The 18,544-nt window shown below is 39.4% G+C and overlaps 2 protein-coding genes across 3 annotated transcripts in view; one reads left to right on the forward strand and one right to left on the reverse strand.

Annotated features, from left to right (window-relative positions):
• The window catches only part of UBR1 (ubiquitin protein ligase E3 component n-recognin 1), a 142,904-nt gene extending 141,186 nt beyond the window's left edge, over nt 1-1,718 (reverse strand). For both annotated transcript variants that reach the window (XM_046007386.1, XM_046007385.1), the window contains exon 1: nt 1,512-1,718. In XM_046007386.1, the coding sequence (XP_045863342.1) occupies nt 1,512-1,592 (81 nt within the window). In that variant the 5' untranslated portion in view covers nt 1,593-1,718. The remainder of the gene's footprint in view (nt 1-1,511) is intronic.
• A 50-nt stretch (nt 1,719-1,768) lies between these two features.
• The window catches only part of TMEM62 (transmembrane protein 62), a 55,024-nt gene continuing 38,248 nt past the window's right edge, over nt 1,769-18,544 (forward strand). The window contains exon 1 of the mRNA XM_046007389.1: nt 1,769-1,868. The gene's annotated coding sequence lies outside the window, so the exon portion shown is untranslated. The remainder of the gene's footprint in view (nt 1,869-18,544) is intronic.

The following is an 18,544-nucleotide window of genomic DNA, read 5'->3' on the forward strand; positions in this document are numbered from 1 at the left end:
CCTCAAGTGGATAGAGCAATCTGCCAAAAAAATGATCATGAGGCCTGTCACAGGTCTTCATCCACTTATATCACCCTATCTTGTATTAAATTCTTTGAGCATTTGTCTTATCTGTGTCACTAAACTGCGAGTTCCCTCAGGCTATTCTACTTCTTTTGGCATCTATCCACTACTTCGTAAAACCTACAGCAACCACCTGGAAGGAATTAATGTATCAAAGCTTTAAATAAGCACTAGTCATTTTTGGCAATACAAAATTACAATAACACTTCTATCCACATAATTTCTGTACTGCTTCTAAGATGTAGAACACACAAGCTACCATTAAAACCAGATGTTTCAGGTGCTTCTCAGTTTTCCCTACCTTCTCATTTCAAACAGATGCTTTCCTACTTCAATACCAGCAGTGAAGCAAGGTTTAACTGCTATATGAGATAGAAAATGGTTGCAAGCAATGCTCTAGTTATGGCAAAACCCTTATTCCAACTCCCTCCCTACCTGGTTTCTATCTCCCAACCAGTCTCCCCAGTCCCTGGGATGGATTCTTAATTCTGGAGCTCACTTTATTCTCTCATAAAACAATGCTGAAGTGTCTGCATGATTAAAACAGTCCAAAAATGCATTTATTAAAACTACAAACCAAAATACTTCAGAAAGAGGTGTATATCCCACACTTTTCTACATGCAGCAATAAAGACAAAGTGATAAGACTTAATATCATGCAGGGATCAGTATTTGAGTATTTCCTGCATATCTCCCCACTAGATGCCCAGAGACATCCAGAACATTCCCCAATATTGCCCCCTAGCTCTTATCCTCCTCATCTGCTTTCTCCCTGGGGCCAGACTATAGACTCAAATTTGCTGTTTCTGCCTTCCCATTCTTTCAAAATACAAGGGCAAAGTACAGACTGCTATATTAATTAATAGTACTGCTTTGATTAAAAATGTCTGGAGGTTTTTTCTTCACCTTCAATAAGAAGCGACAGATGACGGGTTTCTCCATTGAGGGGTTAGGCTTGGGGTTCTCAAGACACCGAAATGAGACACTAGAATTCCTACACCCCATATCTTGAGGAGTTGACAGTGACAGTATTCCCTGCCATTATCAGGCCCCACCCAGCCAGCTAAGCAATATAACATTAGGTGCAGCGTCCTGAATTTCTGTCATCAAGAGGGGTTGGCACTGCGTCTATGCGAAAATGGCTTTTCCTCTAATCCCACCTTAGCCCCCACACCAGGCCATCTAATAACATCACCAGTTCTTTCTACTTAAGGATAGAGACAAGCTTGAACTCGTCACGACTAATAAATGACAAAATCATTATATTCCGTAGACTTAGTCGGCAGTAATGTGTGTAATGACTAACTTTTATTTGACGGCTTCTTTCCAGATCAATCCATACGACCCCCCCTCCCCAGAGCCGCCATAAGGGGTGAAGCCCGACATCCTCCAGAGCGCGGTAGGGAGGGACTTGGGGGGACAAAAGGAACTTGCCTACAAGGACTTACAGATGCCAGGAGCTGAGGGGTCTGGGGCAACTCCGTACTGACTTCCATCCTCTCCGCACCCCCTGCCTCCTCGTCCGCCATCTTGAGGGAAACTGACACCCGCAGTTCCAGACCCCCGGCCGGAGACGAGCGGAAACCTGTGGCCGGTCCAAGAAACGAGGGGCGACACTTTTACGACGGCCCCTGAAGTCGGGTTTGACGCAGAATCGAGGAGTGGCTTCCGGTCCGCTTCCCGGAAGCAAGCGTCACGGCCGGTAGGGCTGAAGGTTTTTCTTTCCCTAATTTCTTAGTTGTAGTCCCCGTTGCCTGAATGGTTGTGCATCTGGTTTCGTTGCTGTGAACTGTTGCATCTGCGAGGTAAAAAATAAATTCAGCGTCCATTTTGGAAGGAGGAAGACTGTCAGGGGCTGAGAACCTAGTCTGCGTCTCGTTCAGGCCGGGTTGTGTTGTTCTGGGGGTGTTTGTCGCCCTACGTACCCGCAGTGGTTCCTCAGAACCCACAAAATGAAAAAAAAAAAAACAAAAAAACCTCAAAGCTATTCCATGTTTAGGAATGTAGCCCTTGGCCACCTGCGCATGCGCACGAGAAAGCTCAGACCCCAGCCGCTTTGAGGAGAGGTGGTGAATATTAAAAATTGAAACCTTGTAGTCTTGCATCGGTAGAGGGAAAACGAAATATAACATGGTCATGCTCATTATGGAACACCGTGCGTTGGTGTCAAAAGGAACAAGGTAGACCATCGTGGAAAAATAAGGATGAGTTAAATGAGGGGGAGGAACCCAAGTTGCCGCAAACTGTACATTTGCAGTTGTGTGCTTTGAAATGTGAAGGAAAAAGCCTGAAAACGAAAAGAGCAAACTAATAATAACTCTGAAGATAGGAAGAAGTTGGTCATGAACTACTTTAGATTGATATGCATTGTTTTAAATTTTAAATTGTTTACAAACCAATTTAATAGTATTTTTTAACAAAAGGGAAAATAACGATAAATCTAACATTCTTGAAGGAATTAAAGGTTAACTATTGGGAAGAGATTAAGTGATCTTTACCTCAAATTATACGTATCAGAATAATTCTTAATGAACTGAAGAGTTAACTACAAAAAATAGGAAATATTTCTATAATAAGAGGATCCTTTTTTTGTTTATTTTTTGTTTTTTTTGGAGGAGGCTTTTTAACTAAGGCGTGACACTAAAGGCAGAAAATATAAAAAGACGGATAGATAATTTAATCAAAATTAAAACATATACAAAAATAAACTATACAAAGTTAAAAAGTAAACAAAAATTGGGAAGAAATGTCTGCAACATTCATGACAGACCAATCCCAAAGAAGACTGTGTCAATAGAAAAATGGGCAAAATACGTAAATATGCAACTCACTAACTTTTATAAACGTGAAAAAACCTAACTAATAAGCAAATAAATGCAAATTAAAATGAGGTTCCATTTTTTTTTTTTTTTTTGCTGTAAATTTGGTCAGTTTTGTTTTTACTTAAAAATAACCACCATGGGGCGCCTGGGTGGCACAGTGGGTGGAGAGTCTGCCTTTGGCTCAGATCCTGATCCACAGGTCTTAGGATGGAGCCTTGCAACCCTCTCCCTGCTCAGCAGGGAACTGGCTTCTCCCTCTGACTCTCTGCCATCTAGTGCATGATCTCTCTCTCTCTCTCAAATAAAATCCTAAGGAAAAAATAACCACAATGTTGGTAAGTTGAAAGGATACTCATTGTTATATAAAATGCACATATACATTAGTAAACCTATAGGAAGACAATATGCAGAAGCCATTTTTTCTTAAATGCTTTTTGTTGGCCCATTTATTCCATTTTTAAGGCTGTATCCTAAAGATATAATTCAGGATGCAAATGAAGTTTAAACTACGTCATTACTGATAATGGAGAAAAATTAGAAATACTCAAATATCCTCAATAAAGGACACTGGCTAAATAAACTGTGGTCACTCATATAATGTAATTTTTCTACAGCCATTAAAAATGTTGTAGAACATTGATTCTCAAAGTGTGGTCCACATACTCTCTGAGCGTTCCCCAAATTTAGAAAGTTCGTGACGTGAAAATTTTTATGGTAATAACAAAGAAGTTATGTGCTTTTTTTGTTTTGTTTTGTTTTGACCATGTGGTATTTGTACTAACCGCTGCAGAAGAAATGGTGGGTGAAACTGCTGGCCCCTTAGCACAAAAGAAAAGCAGGGGCACCAAATTCAACTAGTCACCAAAGCGATCTAGAAGTCATTTCTTGACCACCACGCTCTTGCAGTTAAGCGGGGGGGGGGGAGAATTTAAATCATTTTTCCCGATGTCCTTGATGAAGCAGTAAAAATATATTAAATCTCAACCTGAGAGTCTTTTAAATATTCTGTATGATGAAATGAGAAGCACACATAAACATTTTCTTCTGTGTATAAAAGTATGATAGTTGACTTGAGAAATACTTGAGTTGCTAGGTGAACCGGCCATTTTTACATGGAATATCACATTCACTTACAAGAATAAGTAACAGGCAACTCTCTCAGGTCCCTTCCGTCTTTGGGCGCTTTGTACTATCACTCAAACTTTGCCTCATTATCACTCAATAGACCTCGCTTTGCTGCCCACTACTCTGCCTACCTCTTCATTCTTCAAAACAAAGTGACTAAGAACCACAGGCACCAAAGGAAAAAATCCTAACACTACTTAAATCTATTTAGTTCACTTGTTCTCAACAATTATGTGTACATTACTTATGAAAATTTCATCATAATCAAGTTTGTGTTAGCAAAATTTGAACAGATGATGAACTTACTTGACTAATAAAAGCTTTATAAAAAAGAATATAATAGAGGGGCACCTGGGTGGCTCAGTGGGTTAAGCCACTGCCTTCGGCTCCAGTCATGATCTCAGGATCCTGGGATCGAGCCCCACCTCGGGCTCTCTGCTCAGCGGGGAGCCTGCTTCCCCCTGCCTCTCTGCCTACTTGTGATCTCTCTCTCTCTGTCAAATAAATAAGATCTTAAAAAAAAAACAACTTCTGAAATTTCCTTAAAAAAATATATATAATAAATATGCAGGGTTATTCAGACTTAGGTATTTGACAGGCATTTTCTCAAATATGAACAAGAAAGTTTTCTCTTCAAGGAAAACAGTTTTTGTTGTCCATTTTACGATTAGAGCTTTCAAGAGAACATTCTGTAGAGAACATATCTGTCACTGTGAGTTTGACAAAGTCCCAAGGAAGTTGGTCATATTAACATGTGATTTTTTAAATAATGTATTATGAAATACATTGACATTTGGGAGATCTGTATAACTCATTGAACAGATATCTTCTATATGACAAATGGGGATACTATAAAGTATGGGTGAACAATCTCTTTGCATTGCTAAATAGACCAAAAGAATTTAATGTTAATGGAGTACACAATTTAATTAATATGCTTTTAGATTCCACATTTAATTGATCTTTAAGCTTTTATTATTTACCCAGTTCTACTGCAGTTTCAAAGCATATCCACAATTACATGAAAACACCATTAAAATATTCCTCCCCTTTCCAACTATGTATCTGTGTGAGGCCAGTTTTTCTTACATATTTCAACCAAAACAACATATCACAATACATTGAATACAGAAGTAGCTATGAGAACCCAACTGTCTTCTGTTAAAGAGATTTTCCAAAAATGTAAAACATTGCCATACTTTTTTTTTTAAAGATTTTATTTATTTGAGAGAGAAACAGTGAGAGAGGAAATACAAGGAGGAGAAGTGGGAGAGGGAGATGCAGGCTTCCCACCAAGCGGGGAGCCCAATGTGGGGCTCAATCCTAGGACACTGGGAACAGGACCTGAACTGAAGGCAGACACCCAATGACTGAGCCACCCAGGTGCCCCCATTGCCATGCCTTTTAGTAATTCTTTTTTGTTGTTGTTTTTTGGAAAACGTATTTTTCATTAAAAATGTTTATGTTAACATGTATTGGGTTAATAATTGTTATTTTGAACAAATTAAAAGATCATTTAAAAATTGTCTCAGTTTTGGGGGGCCTGGGTGGCTCAGTGGGTTAAAGCCTCTGCCTTCAGCTCAGGTCATGATCCCAGGGTCCTGGGATCGAGCCCCGCATCAGGCTCTCTGCTTAGCAGGGAGCCTGCTTCCCCATCTCTCTCTCTCTGCCTGCCTCTCTGCCTACTTGTGATCTCTGTCAAATAAATAAATAAAATCTTTAAAAAAAAATTGTCTCAGTTTTAGTTTCTAATGTAAATATCAATAGATAAAACCTACATAAACAGAAGATCTTTAAGGTCCCCAATATTTAAGCATATAAAAGGATCCTGAGACCATACAATTTATTTTTTTAAAAGATTTTATTTATTTATTTGACAGAGATCACAAGTAGGCAGAGAGAGAGAGAGAGAGAGGTGGGGAAGCAGGCTCCCCGCTGAGCATAGAGCCTGATGCAGGGCTTGATTCCAGGACCCTGGGATCATGACCCGAGCCAAAGGCAGAGGTTTTAACCCACTGAACCACCCAAGCACCCCGAGACCACACGATTTAAAAGTTTTTGTTGTAGAGGCATTTTTATTAACTTGAGAAGATATTCACTATATATTGTTAGGTGGAAAAAGCAAGTTCCTAAAACCGTATGAGTCTATTTTTGTAAGACCAAAAAAAAAAAAAAAAAAAAAAAAAGCACCTATGTATTCAATGAAGAATACTAGTCACCAACATATGGTTATCCTTGGATTGCAAAAATATGGAAATTTTAATTTTCTACTTTCTCCTTAACTGGTATTTTCTAATTCTTCCTCTAACAAATATTTAGTACTTGTGTAAAAATTTTTATTTAGGTTTATTTTAATTTATTTATCAGAAACAGAAAGATAGCCAGAGAGCACAAGCAAGGGAAGGGGCAGAGGGAGAGGGAGAAGCAGACTTCCTGCTAGCAGGGAATCCAACATGGGGCTGCATCCCAGGACCCTGCGATCACGACCTGAGCAGAAGGCAGATGCTTAACTGACTGAGCCACCCTGGTGACCTATGTAAAAAAATTTTACTGCCTATTTCTTAAAATAGATAAAATACCAAGTACCTGGATGGGTATTTGAATGGATGGATGGTTGAATGGACAGATAGATAGTTTCTAAAGCTCAAAAGTCCTCCATAATAATATCTTCTGTGATCTAGCCAGATGTGGTTGGATCTTTCCCTCCTCTTGGAGGAACTAGTAGCTATATACCTAGTGTCTAGAACCGAACTTTCTGGATTTAAATTTCTTTTTTTGCCGCTTGCTGGTTGTGTGACCTTAAGCAAATTAACCTCTCTGAGACTTGGTTTCCTCATCTATAAAATAGTTGCAGTAATAAGACTATTTTCCTCATATAATGGTTGTAAAGATTAATGAGACACTCTTTCTAAAGCCCTCAATGACTGGCATTGTGCAGGACAATGCCTGTTAGTGTTCAAGATGGACATTGTTTTTGTTTTGTTTCCCAGTTGTCCTACATCTCTTGGCACTTTCTCCATTTGGTGCAGGAGGTCTTTCCATTGTAGGAAGTCTTGTTGGAGGGAGACAGTGTTCCCAAACATGTGGTTAGAATTCATGCCTGGTTGGTATCCTCAACCAGCAATGTCTATTCTGACTATTCTTGTTAAGAAACCATTGGCCTCCTGCTTCTTGGTCCATGGCAGTTCCCTGGGTTTCTGCTTTTTTTTTTCTAAGCCTGTCGCTAGCTTCTTGCAGACTCTTTGAGTCTCTGATAGCCTTTCAGTAGATGTGCTTTTTTCTCAAGATAGTTAAAGATGGTTTTTATTATCTGAAGCTGTTAGGATCCTATCTGTTGTAACCGTTAAAGTACTATTTATAACCTATAATGCTGCCTTGTCTCACAGTTTTTCATGGCCTAATTTAATTCCTTCTCTAATTTGTTAGTTCCTTGAGTGCAAGAGCCAAGACACATACTTAGAAGTCAACTACTATGTTAAAGACTTTGGATGCATTTTAAAGTATAACTCTGGAAACAATCTTTTTTTTTTTTCTAAGGATTTTCTTTCTTTATTTGTCAGAGCAAGAGAGCACAAGCAGACAGAGCAGCAGAGGGAGAGGGAGAAGCAGGCTCCCCACTGAGCAGGGAGCCCGATTCAGGGCTCAATCCCAAGACCCTGGGATCACGACCCGAGCCAAAGGCAGTTGCTTAACCAACTGACCCACCCAGGTGCCCCTCTGGAAACAATCTTATGATGTCGTTCCTGTTATCACTATTGCACAGAAAAGCAATAGCTTGAAATAGTGAGACTGCTTGTTCAAACCCACAATTACTAAGTAACAAAACCTGGATTCAAGACCTAGGTCTATATGGCTTCCAAATGTGTGTCTTTAACCACTTCGCTGTCCTGCCTCCGATAAAAAAATTTTTTAGTCTCTTTTACCACTTTATACGTTGTAATATAAATGTTTATTATTAAACCAACAAAAATATCAGGTATCTGGCACACATTTAACATCCTAGCATGCTTATATTAGACATTTCCTAGGGTCCGAACAAGATAATATAGATACAAACTTATGAATTAGCATTGCTCTTTTCTGACCTAGACCAAGGTGTGGCTTGACCTGCTTTAGAAGAGGATTATGAATTTCTTTGATTCTTCTGCAAATACGTATTTCTTTTTAAATTAGCATCAGCTCACAGTAACTTTTGAAAGTTGACAGGTCATTTTTCAGGTGTCATTTTACTGTCTGAAGTATCATCAACAGCTAATATACATTAATTAGTTTTCTGAAAGCCCCAGAATGACACAGGACAGCCATACTCAGAGCTGTTTTCCTTACACTCTTCATTTATGGATTGTGCTGGAGGTTTTTAACCCTGGTCACATGTTAGGCTCACCTGAGAACTTTTTAAAAATTCCAACACCAGGTCTCACTCTAATGATTCTGATTTAATTAAAAAGGAGTGAGACATGAATAGCCGTTTTAAAAAACTCAAGTGTTTTTAATGAGCAATCAGTTGAGAAACCCTCAGTGATTCCATTTTAATAGACTTCTTTCTTTGGGATATTTTCTTATGTGGATGATAGTAGTGCATATATGATTCCACCTGTCTGGTACAAATTCTTGGTAATCCTCATCCAGATTAGAGGAGAGTAACCTTCCCATCTGATCTCCCTGTTTCCACTCTCTTGCTCATATTCATCACTTGTTTTCCTGCCAGAATTATTTGGAAATATAAATCTAGTCATGTGACTCCCTTCTCTAAATAAATTAGATAACTGCCCTATAACATAAAATTTAACTCTTGAACATGACATCCAAAGCCCTTCTCAATCCAGCTTGAAACACTTTTTGCTAGTCTAATCTCCCTTGCCACCCCTCACCTTAAACTATCCATGCCGTTTTTCCCGTATTTCCCATTCAATCTCATCCTTCTGTGGATTTGCATAGGTTAGTCCCTTGGCCTAGAATACCCCCTCTCCCACCACAACACCTCCTTCTGTAAAGGGATTTCTGTTATTTTTTAGAGTTCAGTTTATAGTTGACTTCCTCTGAGAAGTTCTCTGATTCGCTCATTTTCCAGCATGCAAAATTGTTCCCTCTGTGATTTCATTGCACTGGAAATGAAAGAATAACAGGAAACTGGGATATAATCTTGCTAAAATTGCAAAAATAATTTGGCAACTTTTACAAAAAGAAACCTTCAGTTCAACCTGGATGCTGAATATATACATACATATATATTAATTATTCTTTCATTTACATGTATGGCAATTCTTAGCCTTTTATTTGTCCAATTCACTGACTGAGTTACAAGATTATCTCAGTTGGGCCTGGCACATTCTTTGTCAAGAAATACTTCCTTTTTAATACTAAAGACTTTTTTATTTTGCGTAATCTTTGGTCTGTTGGAAATAGAGATATTGGGAAGCCCTGGAGCATGTCTTTTATTATTTCTTTTTTTAAAGATTTTATTTATTTATCAGAGAGAGAGTGTGAGAGAGTGAGCACAGGCAGACAGAGTGGCAGGCAGAGGCAGAGGGAGAAGCAGGCTCCCTGCCAAGTAAGGAGCCCAATGTGGGACTCGATACCAGGACACTGGGATCATGACCTGAGCCGAAGACAGCCGCTTAACCAACTGAACCACCCAGGCATCCGGAGCATGTTTTTTAAATGGCAGCAACTGATTATAAAAATGAAGCATTTCAGGGCACCTGGGTGGCTCAGCCATTAAGCGTCTGCCTTCAGCTCAGGTCATGATCCCAGGGTCCTGGGATTGAGCCCCGCATCCAGCTCCCTGCTCAGCAGGAAGCCTGCTTCTCCCTCTCCCACTCCCCCTGCTTGTGTTCCCTCTCTTGCTGTTTCTCTGTGTCAAATAAATAAATGAAATCTTAAAAAAAAATGAAGCATGTTCAGAGACAGTCCAGTGTACCTCTGCAAACTTGAAAAGGCATTCACCGTATGGTGAATGTCTATTGCTTAGCTTGTTTGTTTTGGGGTATTTTTATAAGTTTTTTTCAGCGTTCCAAACTTCATTGTTTATGTACCTCACCCACTGCTCCATGTAATACGTGCCCTCCTTAATACCCACCACCAGGCTCACCCAACCCCGCAACCCCCTCTGCTCCAAAATCCTCAGTTTGTCTCTCAGAGTCCACAGTCTCTCATGGTTCATCTCCCCCTCTGATTTCCCCTAATTCACTTCTCCTCTCCATTTCCCAATGTCCTCCGTGTTATTCCTTATGCTCCACAAGTAAGTGAAACCATATGATAATTCACTCTTTCTGCTTGACTTATTTCACTCAGCATAATCTCTTCCAGTCCTTTCCATGTTGATAAAAAAGTTGGGTATTCATCCTTTCTGATGGAGGCATAATACTCCATTGTATATATGGACCATATCTTCTTAATCCGTTTGTCCGTTGAGGGGCATCTTGGTTCTTTCCACAGTTTGTCAACTGTGGCTATTGCTAATGCTATGAACATTGGGGTACAGATGGCCCTTCTTTTCACTACATCTGTATCTTTGGGGCAAATACCCAGTAGTGCAATTCCAGGGTCATAGGGTAGCTCAATTTTTTAATTTCCCAAGGAATCTCCGCACTGTTTTCCAAAGTGGCTGCACCAACTTGCATTCCCACCAACAGTGTAAGAGGGTTCCCCTTTCTTCACATCCTTTCCAACACATGTTGTTCCTGTCTTGTTGATTTTGGCCATTCTAACTGGTGTCAGGTGGTATCTCAATGTGGTTTTGATTTGAATCTCCCTGATGGCTAATGATGATGAACCTTTTTTCATGTGTCTGTTAGCCATTTGTATGTTTTCTTTGGAGAAGTGTCTGTTCATGTCTTCTGCCCATTTTTTGACATGATTATCTGTTTTGTGTGTGTTGAGTTTGAGGAGTTTTTTTTTTTTTTACAAAATTTAAATTTTTTTTTTTTTTTTTTTTTTTTTTTTTGTCAGAGAGAGATCACAAGTAGGCAGAAAGGCAGGCAGAGAGAGAGAGGGGGAAGCAGGCTCCTTGCTGAGCAGAGAGCCCGATATGGGACTTGATCCCAAGACCCTGAGATCATGACCTGGGCCGAAGGCAGCGGCTTAACCCACTGAGCCACCCAGGCGCCCCGAGTTTGAGGAGTTCTTTATGGATCTTTGATATCAGCTGTTTTGGGGCATTTCAGTGGAAAAGTTAACCCAAGACCCTTCAGACAGAAGGATACTTACTATTACATGATTAGTTTAGAAAACAAAACAATATAAAGCCTAACGGAAATCTGTACTTTCTAAAAGATACAAATTTTAAAGAAGAAGCAAACAAAAAAGAAAAAAATAGAGAATAGTACCACCATCCTCATCTTAGGACTCAGTTCTACTTCTGCTATTCGTAAGTTGCTATTCCAAGAGTGCTGGTTTCTGAGCTAAGGTAAGAGCCTGAGGCTCTCAGGTCCTCTCAGGAAGTCTGTGGACTATAGCAACCCCATGTGGGGGCAGATTATACTTGAAGAAAAAGGCTCCCATACTGAGCTGAGAAGTGGGGATCATTATGGTCTTTAGGGTCCAGAATGGAGAGGCGATGTGATGGTCTTCATTAGAACAGAAGTTTTCAGTCTCGGACAAAGGTCATTCCCACAGTTGTGGGGAGATCAACCCTTGTTAGAACTGGAAAAGTCCTGCGACTGTGATAAAGTACTCAGGACTGGATGCTTCAGCACCAGTTTTAGGAGAATCAATCCTGGGTTCAGAGATTACATTTCTGGGGTTGGCTTCAACCAACCTTATTTGATTTCCTTAATTAAAAACAAGGAGTATGGAGTCATATCTGGAGTGAAACTCAGATTGCTGGTTCAACTTGAGTCAGATCTGGATTAGGGATCCATATAGGCCTGGATATTGGGTTCATCCTCTGCCCTGAATCCGGAGGTTTCATTTAAGGGCTCTGCTGGTCAGACAATCCTATCTGTGCAAGTGATCAACCACAAGAGAATTTTAGCCCTGATAAAGGGGGGAGGGGGGAAGTCTGGGAAGAGAAATAGAAAAATAACTTGCGGAAGGTACTACAAATAGAGAATCAGGATGTGGATCAAGAGCCATACAACTCCAGCAGGCATGCCCTTCACAGAGGAGCCAGGACACGGAAATGTGCACATGATTGAGAAGAAATGAGAGTGAATGCTCTCATTTCTGGTAGGTTGAGCAAGAAATGGCTCAACCTACCAGAAGAATAAAATCTGGCTTGGAGAGAGACAGAGTGGGTCCTTCTATCAAGTTTGTGGGGAGTTTTATGCCCCAGTTTGCAGTAGGCTGCATCAGTATGGGATTCAAGTGCTTTGGTGAACAGATTAAATAAACATGAACAAATTTATTGGTCCAGGATCTGAGTATATTCTGGAAAGAGGAACCAAGCTGGACCCATGAGAGTTTGAGCACCTGTCAACACAGCCTACCAACCATCTGTATATTCTATTCAGGCATCTTATTCCTTTAAAATTGTTTTTAAAATAAATAATATTATTTATAATAAATATATATATATATAATAAAGACCAGAGCAGAAATCCAGTGAAATCAATGCAATAAAAAACAAAAGCTTGTCCTTAACAGGAGTGAACAAAATATGGCCCCAACTCCCCCTGCTATCTCTTTTAATATAGTCTTCAAGTTAAGAATAGTTTTTAACATAGAACTACCCTATGACCCAGCAATTGCACTACTGGGTATTTACCCTAAAGATATAAACGTAGTGATCCAAAGGGGCACGTGCACCCGAATGTTTCTAGCAGCAATGTCTACAATAGCCAAACTATGGAAAGAACCTCGATGTCCATCAATAGATGAATGGATAAAGAAGATGTGGTATATATACACAATGGAATACTATGCAGCCATCAAAAGAAATGAAATCTTGCCATTTGTGACAAGGTGGATGGAGCTAGAGGGTATAATGCTTAGTGAAATAAGTCAATCGGAGAGCTCAAACTCTCATGGGTCCAGCTTGGTTCCTCTTTCCAGATGATCATATGATCTCCCTGATATGAGGACGTAGAGATGCAACATGGGGGGTTAGGGGGATAGGAGAAGAATAAATGAAACAAGATGGGATTGGGAGGGAGACAAACCATAAGTGACTCTTAATCACACAAAACAAACTGGGGGTTGCTGGGGGGAGGTGGGGTTGGGAGAGGGGGAGGGAGGTTATGGACATTGGGGAGGGTATGTGCTATGGTGAGTGCTGTGAAGTGTGTAAACCTGGTGATTCACAGAACTGTACCCCTGGGGATAAAAATACATTATATGTTTATAGAAAAAATAAGAAATAAATAAAAAATTTAAATGGAATAAATAAATAAATAAATAATTGTAAACAGAAAAAAAAGAATAGTTTTAACATTTTTTACATGGTTAAAAAAAGGTCAAAAGAAGAATATTTTATAATACACTTAAAATGCATAAACCTCAAATTTCAGCGTCCATAAATAGAGCTTTATTGGAATGCTGCCACCTTATTCGTTTGTATATTGACTATGGCTGCTTTTGCACAGCGGTAGATGTGAATAGTCATGATGGAGACACCTGGCCCACAAAGCATAAAACACTATCTGGTAAAATTTTGCTAAACCAAAACAAAATAAAAGGTTTTTTTTTCTCTTTACATTGTCATTGTTGAAAACTCAGAATATATGGATATGCAAAGAGAAGAAAATATAAATAACCTATGATCTTGTATAATTTCAGAATCCCAAAATAACCACTGTTGACAGTTTGGTGTATATGCTTCCAGGTTGTTTTCTCTCTCTCTCTCTCTCTCTCTCTGTGTGTGTAAAATACCCATTAACATGTTATCAATGTATTTTCATACTATTAATATTTTTTCAAAATTATTTTAAGATTACTGCATGGTATTGGCTTATATGGCTGTGTCGTTTTATCTCTAGGACTCATTGTAGAACATTCACTGTAGTTTGTTTTCAGTTTTCTCCTATTATAAACTTGCTTTGATAAACATACTTATTGGTAATTCCCTATAAACATCCATATATTTCCTTAGGATAAATTATAAGGATAATTTCCTTAGGATAAATTATGCCAGGGGGGCACCTGGGTGGCTCAGTGGGTTAAAGCCTCTGCCTTCGGCTCAGGTCATGATCCCAGGGTCCTGGGATCGAGCCCCACATCGGGTTTTCTGCTCAGCGGGGAGCCTGTTTCCTCCTCTCTCTCTGCCTGCTTCTCTGCCTACTTGTGATCTCTGTCAAATAAATAAATAAATAAATCTTAAAAAAAAAAAGTATAAATGCCAGGTTGAAAAGAGTGAACATTTAAATATTTTTCGTATTTTAATGGAAAAATAAGTATGCATTTATTGCATTTTTATTAAATGTTTATTATAAGAATTTATGGTAAATATTTTATAATACTAAAGGTTACATGTAACATATGTACATGTTAAAGAATAACAATAAAATGAAGATCAGTGTATCCACCATCAATTTAAGAAATAAAGGCTAACTTTTAAATATTAAAAAAATAATAACAGGGGCACCTGGGTGGCTCAGCCAGTGGAGCAAAGTGTGTGGCTTTTGTTCTTGGGGTTGTGGGTTCAAGCCCCCATATTGGGTATAGAGATTACTTAAAAATAAAATCTTAAGTGTTTCATGGGTGGCTCAGTCAGTTAAACAGCCAACCCTTGATTTTGGCTCAGGTCATGATTCCAGGTCCTGAGATTGAGCCCTGCTCAGTAGGAAGTCTGCTTGAGGATTCTTTCTCACCCTCTGCCCTTCCCTGTCCCCCCTCCCCCACTAGTGCTCTCTCTCTCAAATAAATAAATTTTAAAAAATGAAATCTTAAGTAATAATAATGTGACCAACATATTTCTCTGGGAGTTTTTAATTTTAATTTCTGAGTTTGGTGCTTTTTCTCACTTTGGATGAGGGCATTAGTTCTCTGCAATTTTTTTTTTTTAAGGCTTTTGGATTTATGCTTCGTTGCAGGGATGGCAAATTAGCATTTGTATCTTAGGAATGTGAAAGCCGACAACCTTATGACTGTTTTCCCATCTATCATATACATTTAAACAGATGTAAAGAATGGATTTGATGTCATCCAAACTTGCTGTGATTGCCCCATCCCAAAGTGGCTGTGTGGTCGTGTTTTTTTTACTCAACCATAAAATGATATATAAATGGTAATCGTTTTTAAATGTTTTAATGTTTTAAATGTTTTTAAAAAAGATTCTAAATAGTCTCTACACCCAACAGGGGGTCAAACTCACAACCCCAAGATCAAGAGTTCATGCTCTACTGACTGAGCCAGCTAGGTGCCCCTAAATGGTGATCATTTTAATAGTAACCTAAGATGGGGCGCCTGAGTAGCTCAGTTGGTTGGGCGGCTGCCTTCAGCTCAGGTCATGATTCTGGAGTCCTGGGATTGAGCCCACTGTCAGGCTCCCTGCTCAGTGGAGAATTGCTTCTCCCTCTGCCTGCTGCTCCCCCTGCTTCTGCTTTCTCACTCTCGCTCTTCTCAAATAAATAAATAAAATCTTTTAAAAAATAGTAACCTAAGGGGCACCTGGGTGGCTCAGTGGGTTAAGCCTCTGCCTTCGGCTCAGGTCATGATCTCAAGGTCCTGGGATCGAGCTCCGCATCGGGCTCTCTGCTTGGCAGGGAGCCTGCTACCCCCCTCTCTCTCTGCCTGCTTCTCTGCCTACTTGTGATCTCTCTCGTCAAATAAATAAATAAAATCTTTTAAAAAATAGTAACCTAAGATCAAGCTTCCCACGCTTATTTTTTAATTTAGTATTTTACATATATATTTAAAGATTTTTTTATTTGAGAGAGAAAGAGAGAGTAGAGAGCACAAGCTGGGGGAGGGGCAGTGGGAGGAGAAGCAGGCTCCTGGCTGAGCAGGGAGCCCAACCACAGCTGTACAGTGGCATTAAATGCATTCACATTGTTGTGCGACCATCACCACCATCCAGCTACAGAACTTTCTTGTCTTGCAACACTGAAAATTTGTATTTATTAAACCTTAACTTCTCATTGCCCTTGGAAGCCACCATTCTACTTTCTGTCTCTGTGAATTTGAATACTCTCAGTACCTCATATAGGTGGAATCATACAGTATTTGTACTTATACAACCGGCTTATTTTACTGGCATAATTTTCTAAAGGTTCATCATATTATGACATGTGTGAGAATTTCCTTGATCTGTGATTTCTTATTTTTGCTCATGTTTCAGGTTCCTTATACAGAGCCTGAACTACTTAGATGAAATTCTCCTCAAATTTGTTTTCCTAAGGGGTGAATGGAGTGTTCCCTAAAAAGCTGAAAAACTGTCTGGTACCCACTGATGTTCATAGTAACAGCATCCACAAGAGCCAGATAGTGGAAATAATCCTCATGTCCTTTCACAGATGAATGAATAAAGAAAATGTGGTATATTTGTACGATGCAATATTATTTGGCCCTAAAACAGAAGGAAATTCTGACCCATGCTATAACATAGGTGAAAACATTTATTAGGGAGTGGGGACGGGAGGATGAGGCTTCAATATTTAATGGGTACAGTATTTTAGTTTAGTTCAGGAGATGGATGGTGATGATGGTTGCACAACAATGTGAATGTACTTAATGGCACAAAACTATACACTTAAAGACGGGTAAGATGGTAAATTTTTTTTAAAAGATTATTTATTTATATATTGACAGACAGAGATCACAAGCAGGCATAGAGGCAGGCAGAGAGAGAGGAAGGGAAGCAGGCTCCCTGCTGAGCAGAGAGCCCAATGCAGGGCTCGATCCCAGGACCCTGAGATCATGACCTGAGCCGAAGGCAGAGGCTTTAACCCACTGAGCCACCCAGGCGCCCCTAAGATGGTAAATTTTATATATGACAGTTTTGAAATTTAAAAATCCTTACATACACAAAAAACTTTGATTACATTACTTTAGCCCTTCACAGAAATAACGTCACAGAACAGTTATTACATACCGTGTTTTTGGAATTTTAAAAAAGGTGTATTTATTTGAGAGAGAGAGAAAGAGAGAGCCCATGCAAGATGGAAAAGGGACAGAAGGGAAGGTAGAGAGAAAATCTAAAGCAAACTCAACACTGAGTCTGGAGCCTGATGAGGGGTTCAGTCTCACAATCTGAACATCATGACCTGAGCTGAAATGAAGAGTTGGATGCTTAATTGACTGAGCCACCCATGAGCCCTGCATTTTTGGATTTTTAAACAAACTTAGTATAAGAAATAGTAATCTGAAGATAATTTCTACATGTTGTGAGAGTCACGTTTTTCAGTTTATGACTGTTGATGACAATGTCCATTGTTTGTGAAATGCCCAAGTGATACATTCTCCCTTGACTTTAGTTCTAGGATATTTTGCTTTGATGGTGCATTGGTGCTTGCTTTCTTTATGAGATAACAAGAAATATCCTTTCTCCTTTGGCTGTTAGGAACTGAGAATCACCTTGTATGGTGATTTGTGGTGTATTAGCTGTATTCCCTAAAGAATCATTAGCCATCATTAAACAATTCCTGTTTCGACTCACTATGAACACCATGAGTGAAGCAGCTTGGTTACACTTCAGTGCCTGCAATCCAGACTGCTGGCCATTGTGACTTTAAACCATTATTTCTCAGTCCAAAATGTCTTAATAGCATGTCTATTCCTATCATCCATCATACAGTTTCTTGTCTTCCATTTCTGGAAAATTATTCTCATATTTTTAAAGTTGTTCTAAGGCCTCTCCAAATGCCTGTCATACATGCCATATTGCTTATGTTTTAAATCAGATCATCTCAAACATATCTTCCAAATTTGGTTTAAAGATATCCATACAGATATTTTTCTAGTGCAATATTAGACAAAACCAAAAACTTTATTCATCTGGACAGTGCTCTCCACACATATATCATAGCCCTAGTATTTTTTTGTCACTTGGGTTCCAAATTTTGGCACTAGCTTTTAGCTATCTTTTTTTCTTCCCTCAAATATCCAATCAGCTGTCAAATTCTGTAGTTTTGGTCTTCACAGTTGTTTTACATCTGATCTTTCCTTTGTAATCTCAGTGTCACGCTCTCTCATCTTCCTTCTTCAGAACTTTGCAGTTACCCACTGCCTGCAGTCTCAGTCTGTTTGGGCTGCTAAGATAAAATATCGCAGACTGGGTAGGTTGTAAATAACAGTATATTTCCCATAGTTCTGGAGGGTGGAATTCTAAGATCAGGGTGCTAGAGTGGTTGGATTCTGTTGAAGCCCTCTTTACAAGTTGGAGATTGCCAATTTCTCACTGTGTCCCCACATGGTGGAAGGGGTGAGGGATCTCTCTACCGTCTCTTTTATAAGGGCACTAATTCTGTTCATAAGTGAAGAGCCCATCTCTAAATTCCATTACATTGAGTATTAGGATTTCAACATATACCTTTTGTGGGGACACATTCAGACCATAGCACTAGATTATTCCAATATTCTTCCAAACAGAGTCTCTGCTATACCTTTCCTCTGTCCAGTTGGTTCCCTATGCTGTTGCCAGATCTATCTTCACTCTT

The sequence above is a fragment of the Meles meles genome, chromosome 6 (genome assembly GCF_922984935.1).
Source record: "Meles meles chromosome 6, mMelMel3.1 paternal haplotype, whole genome shotgun sequence".
Classification (NCBI taxonomy): domain Eukaryota; kingdom Metazoa; phylum Chordata; class Mammalia; order Carnivora; family Mustelidae; genus Meles; species Meles meles.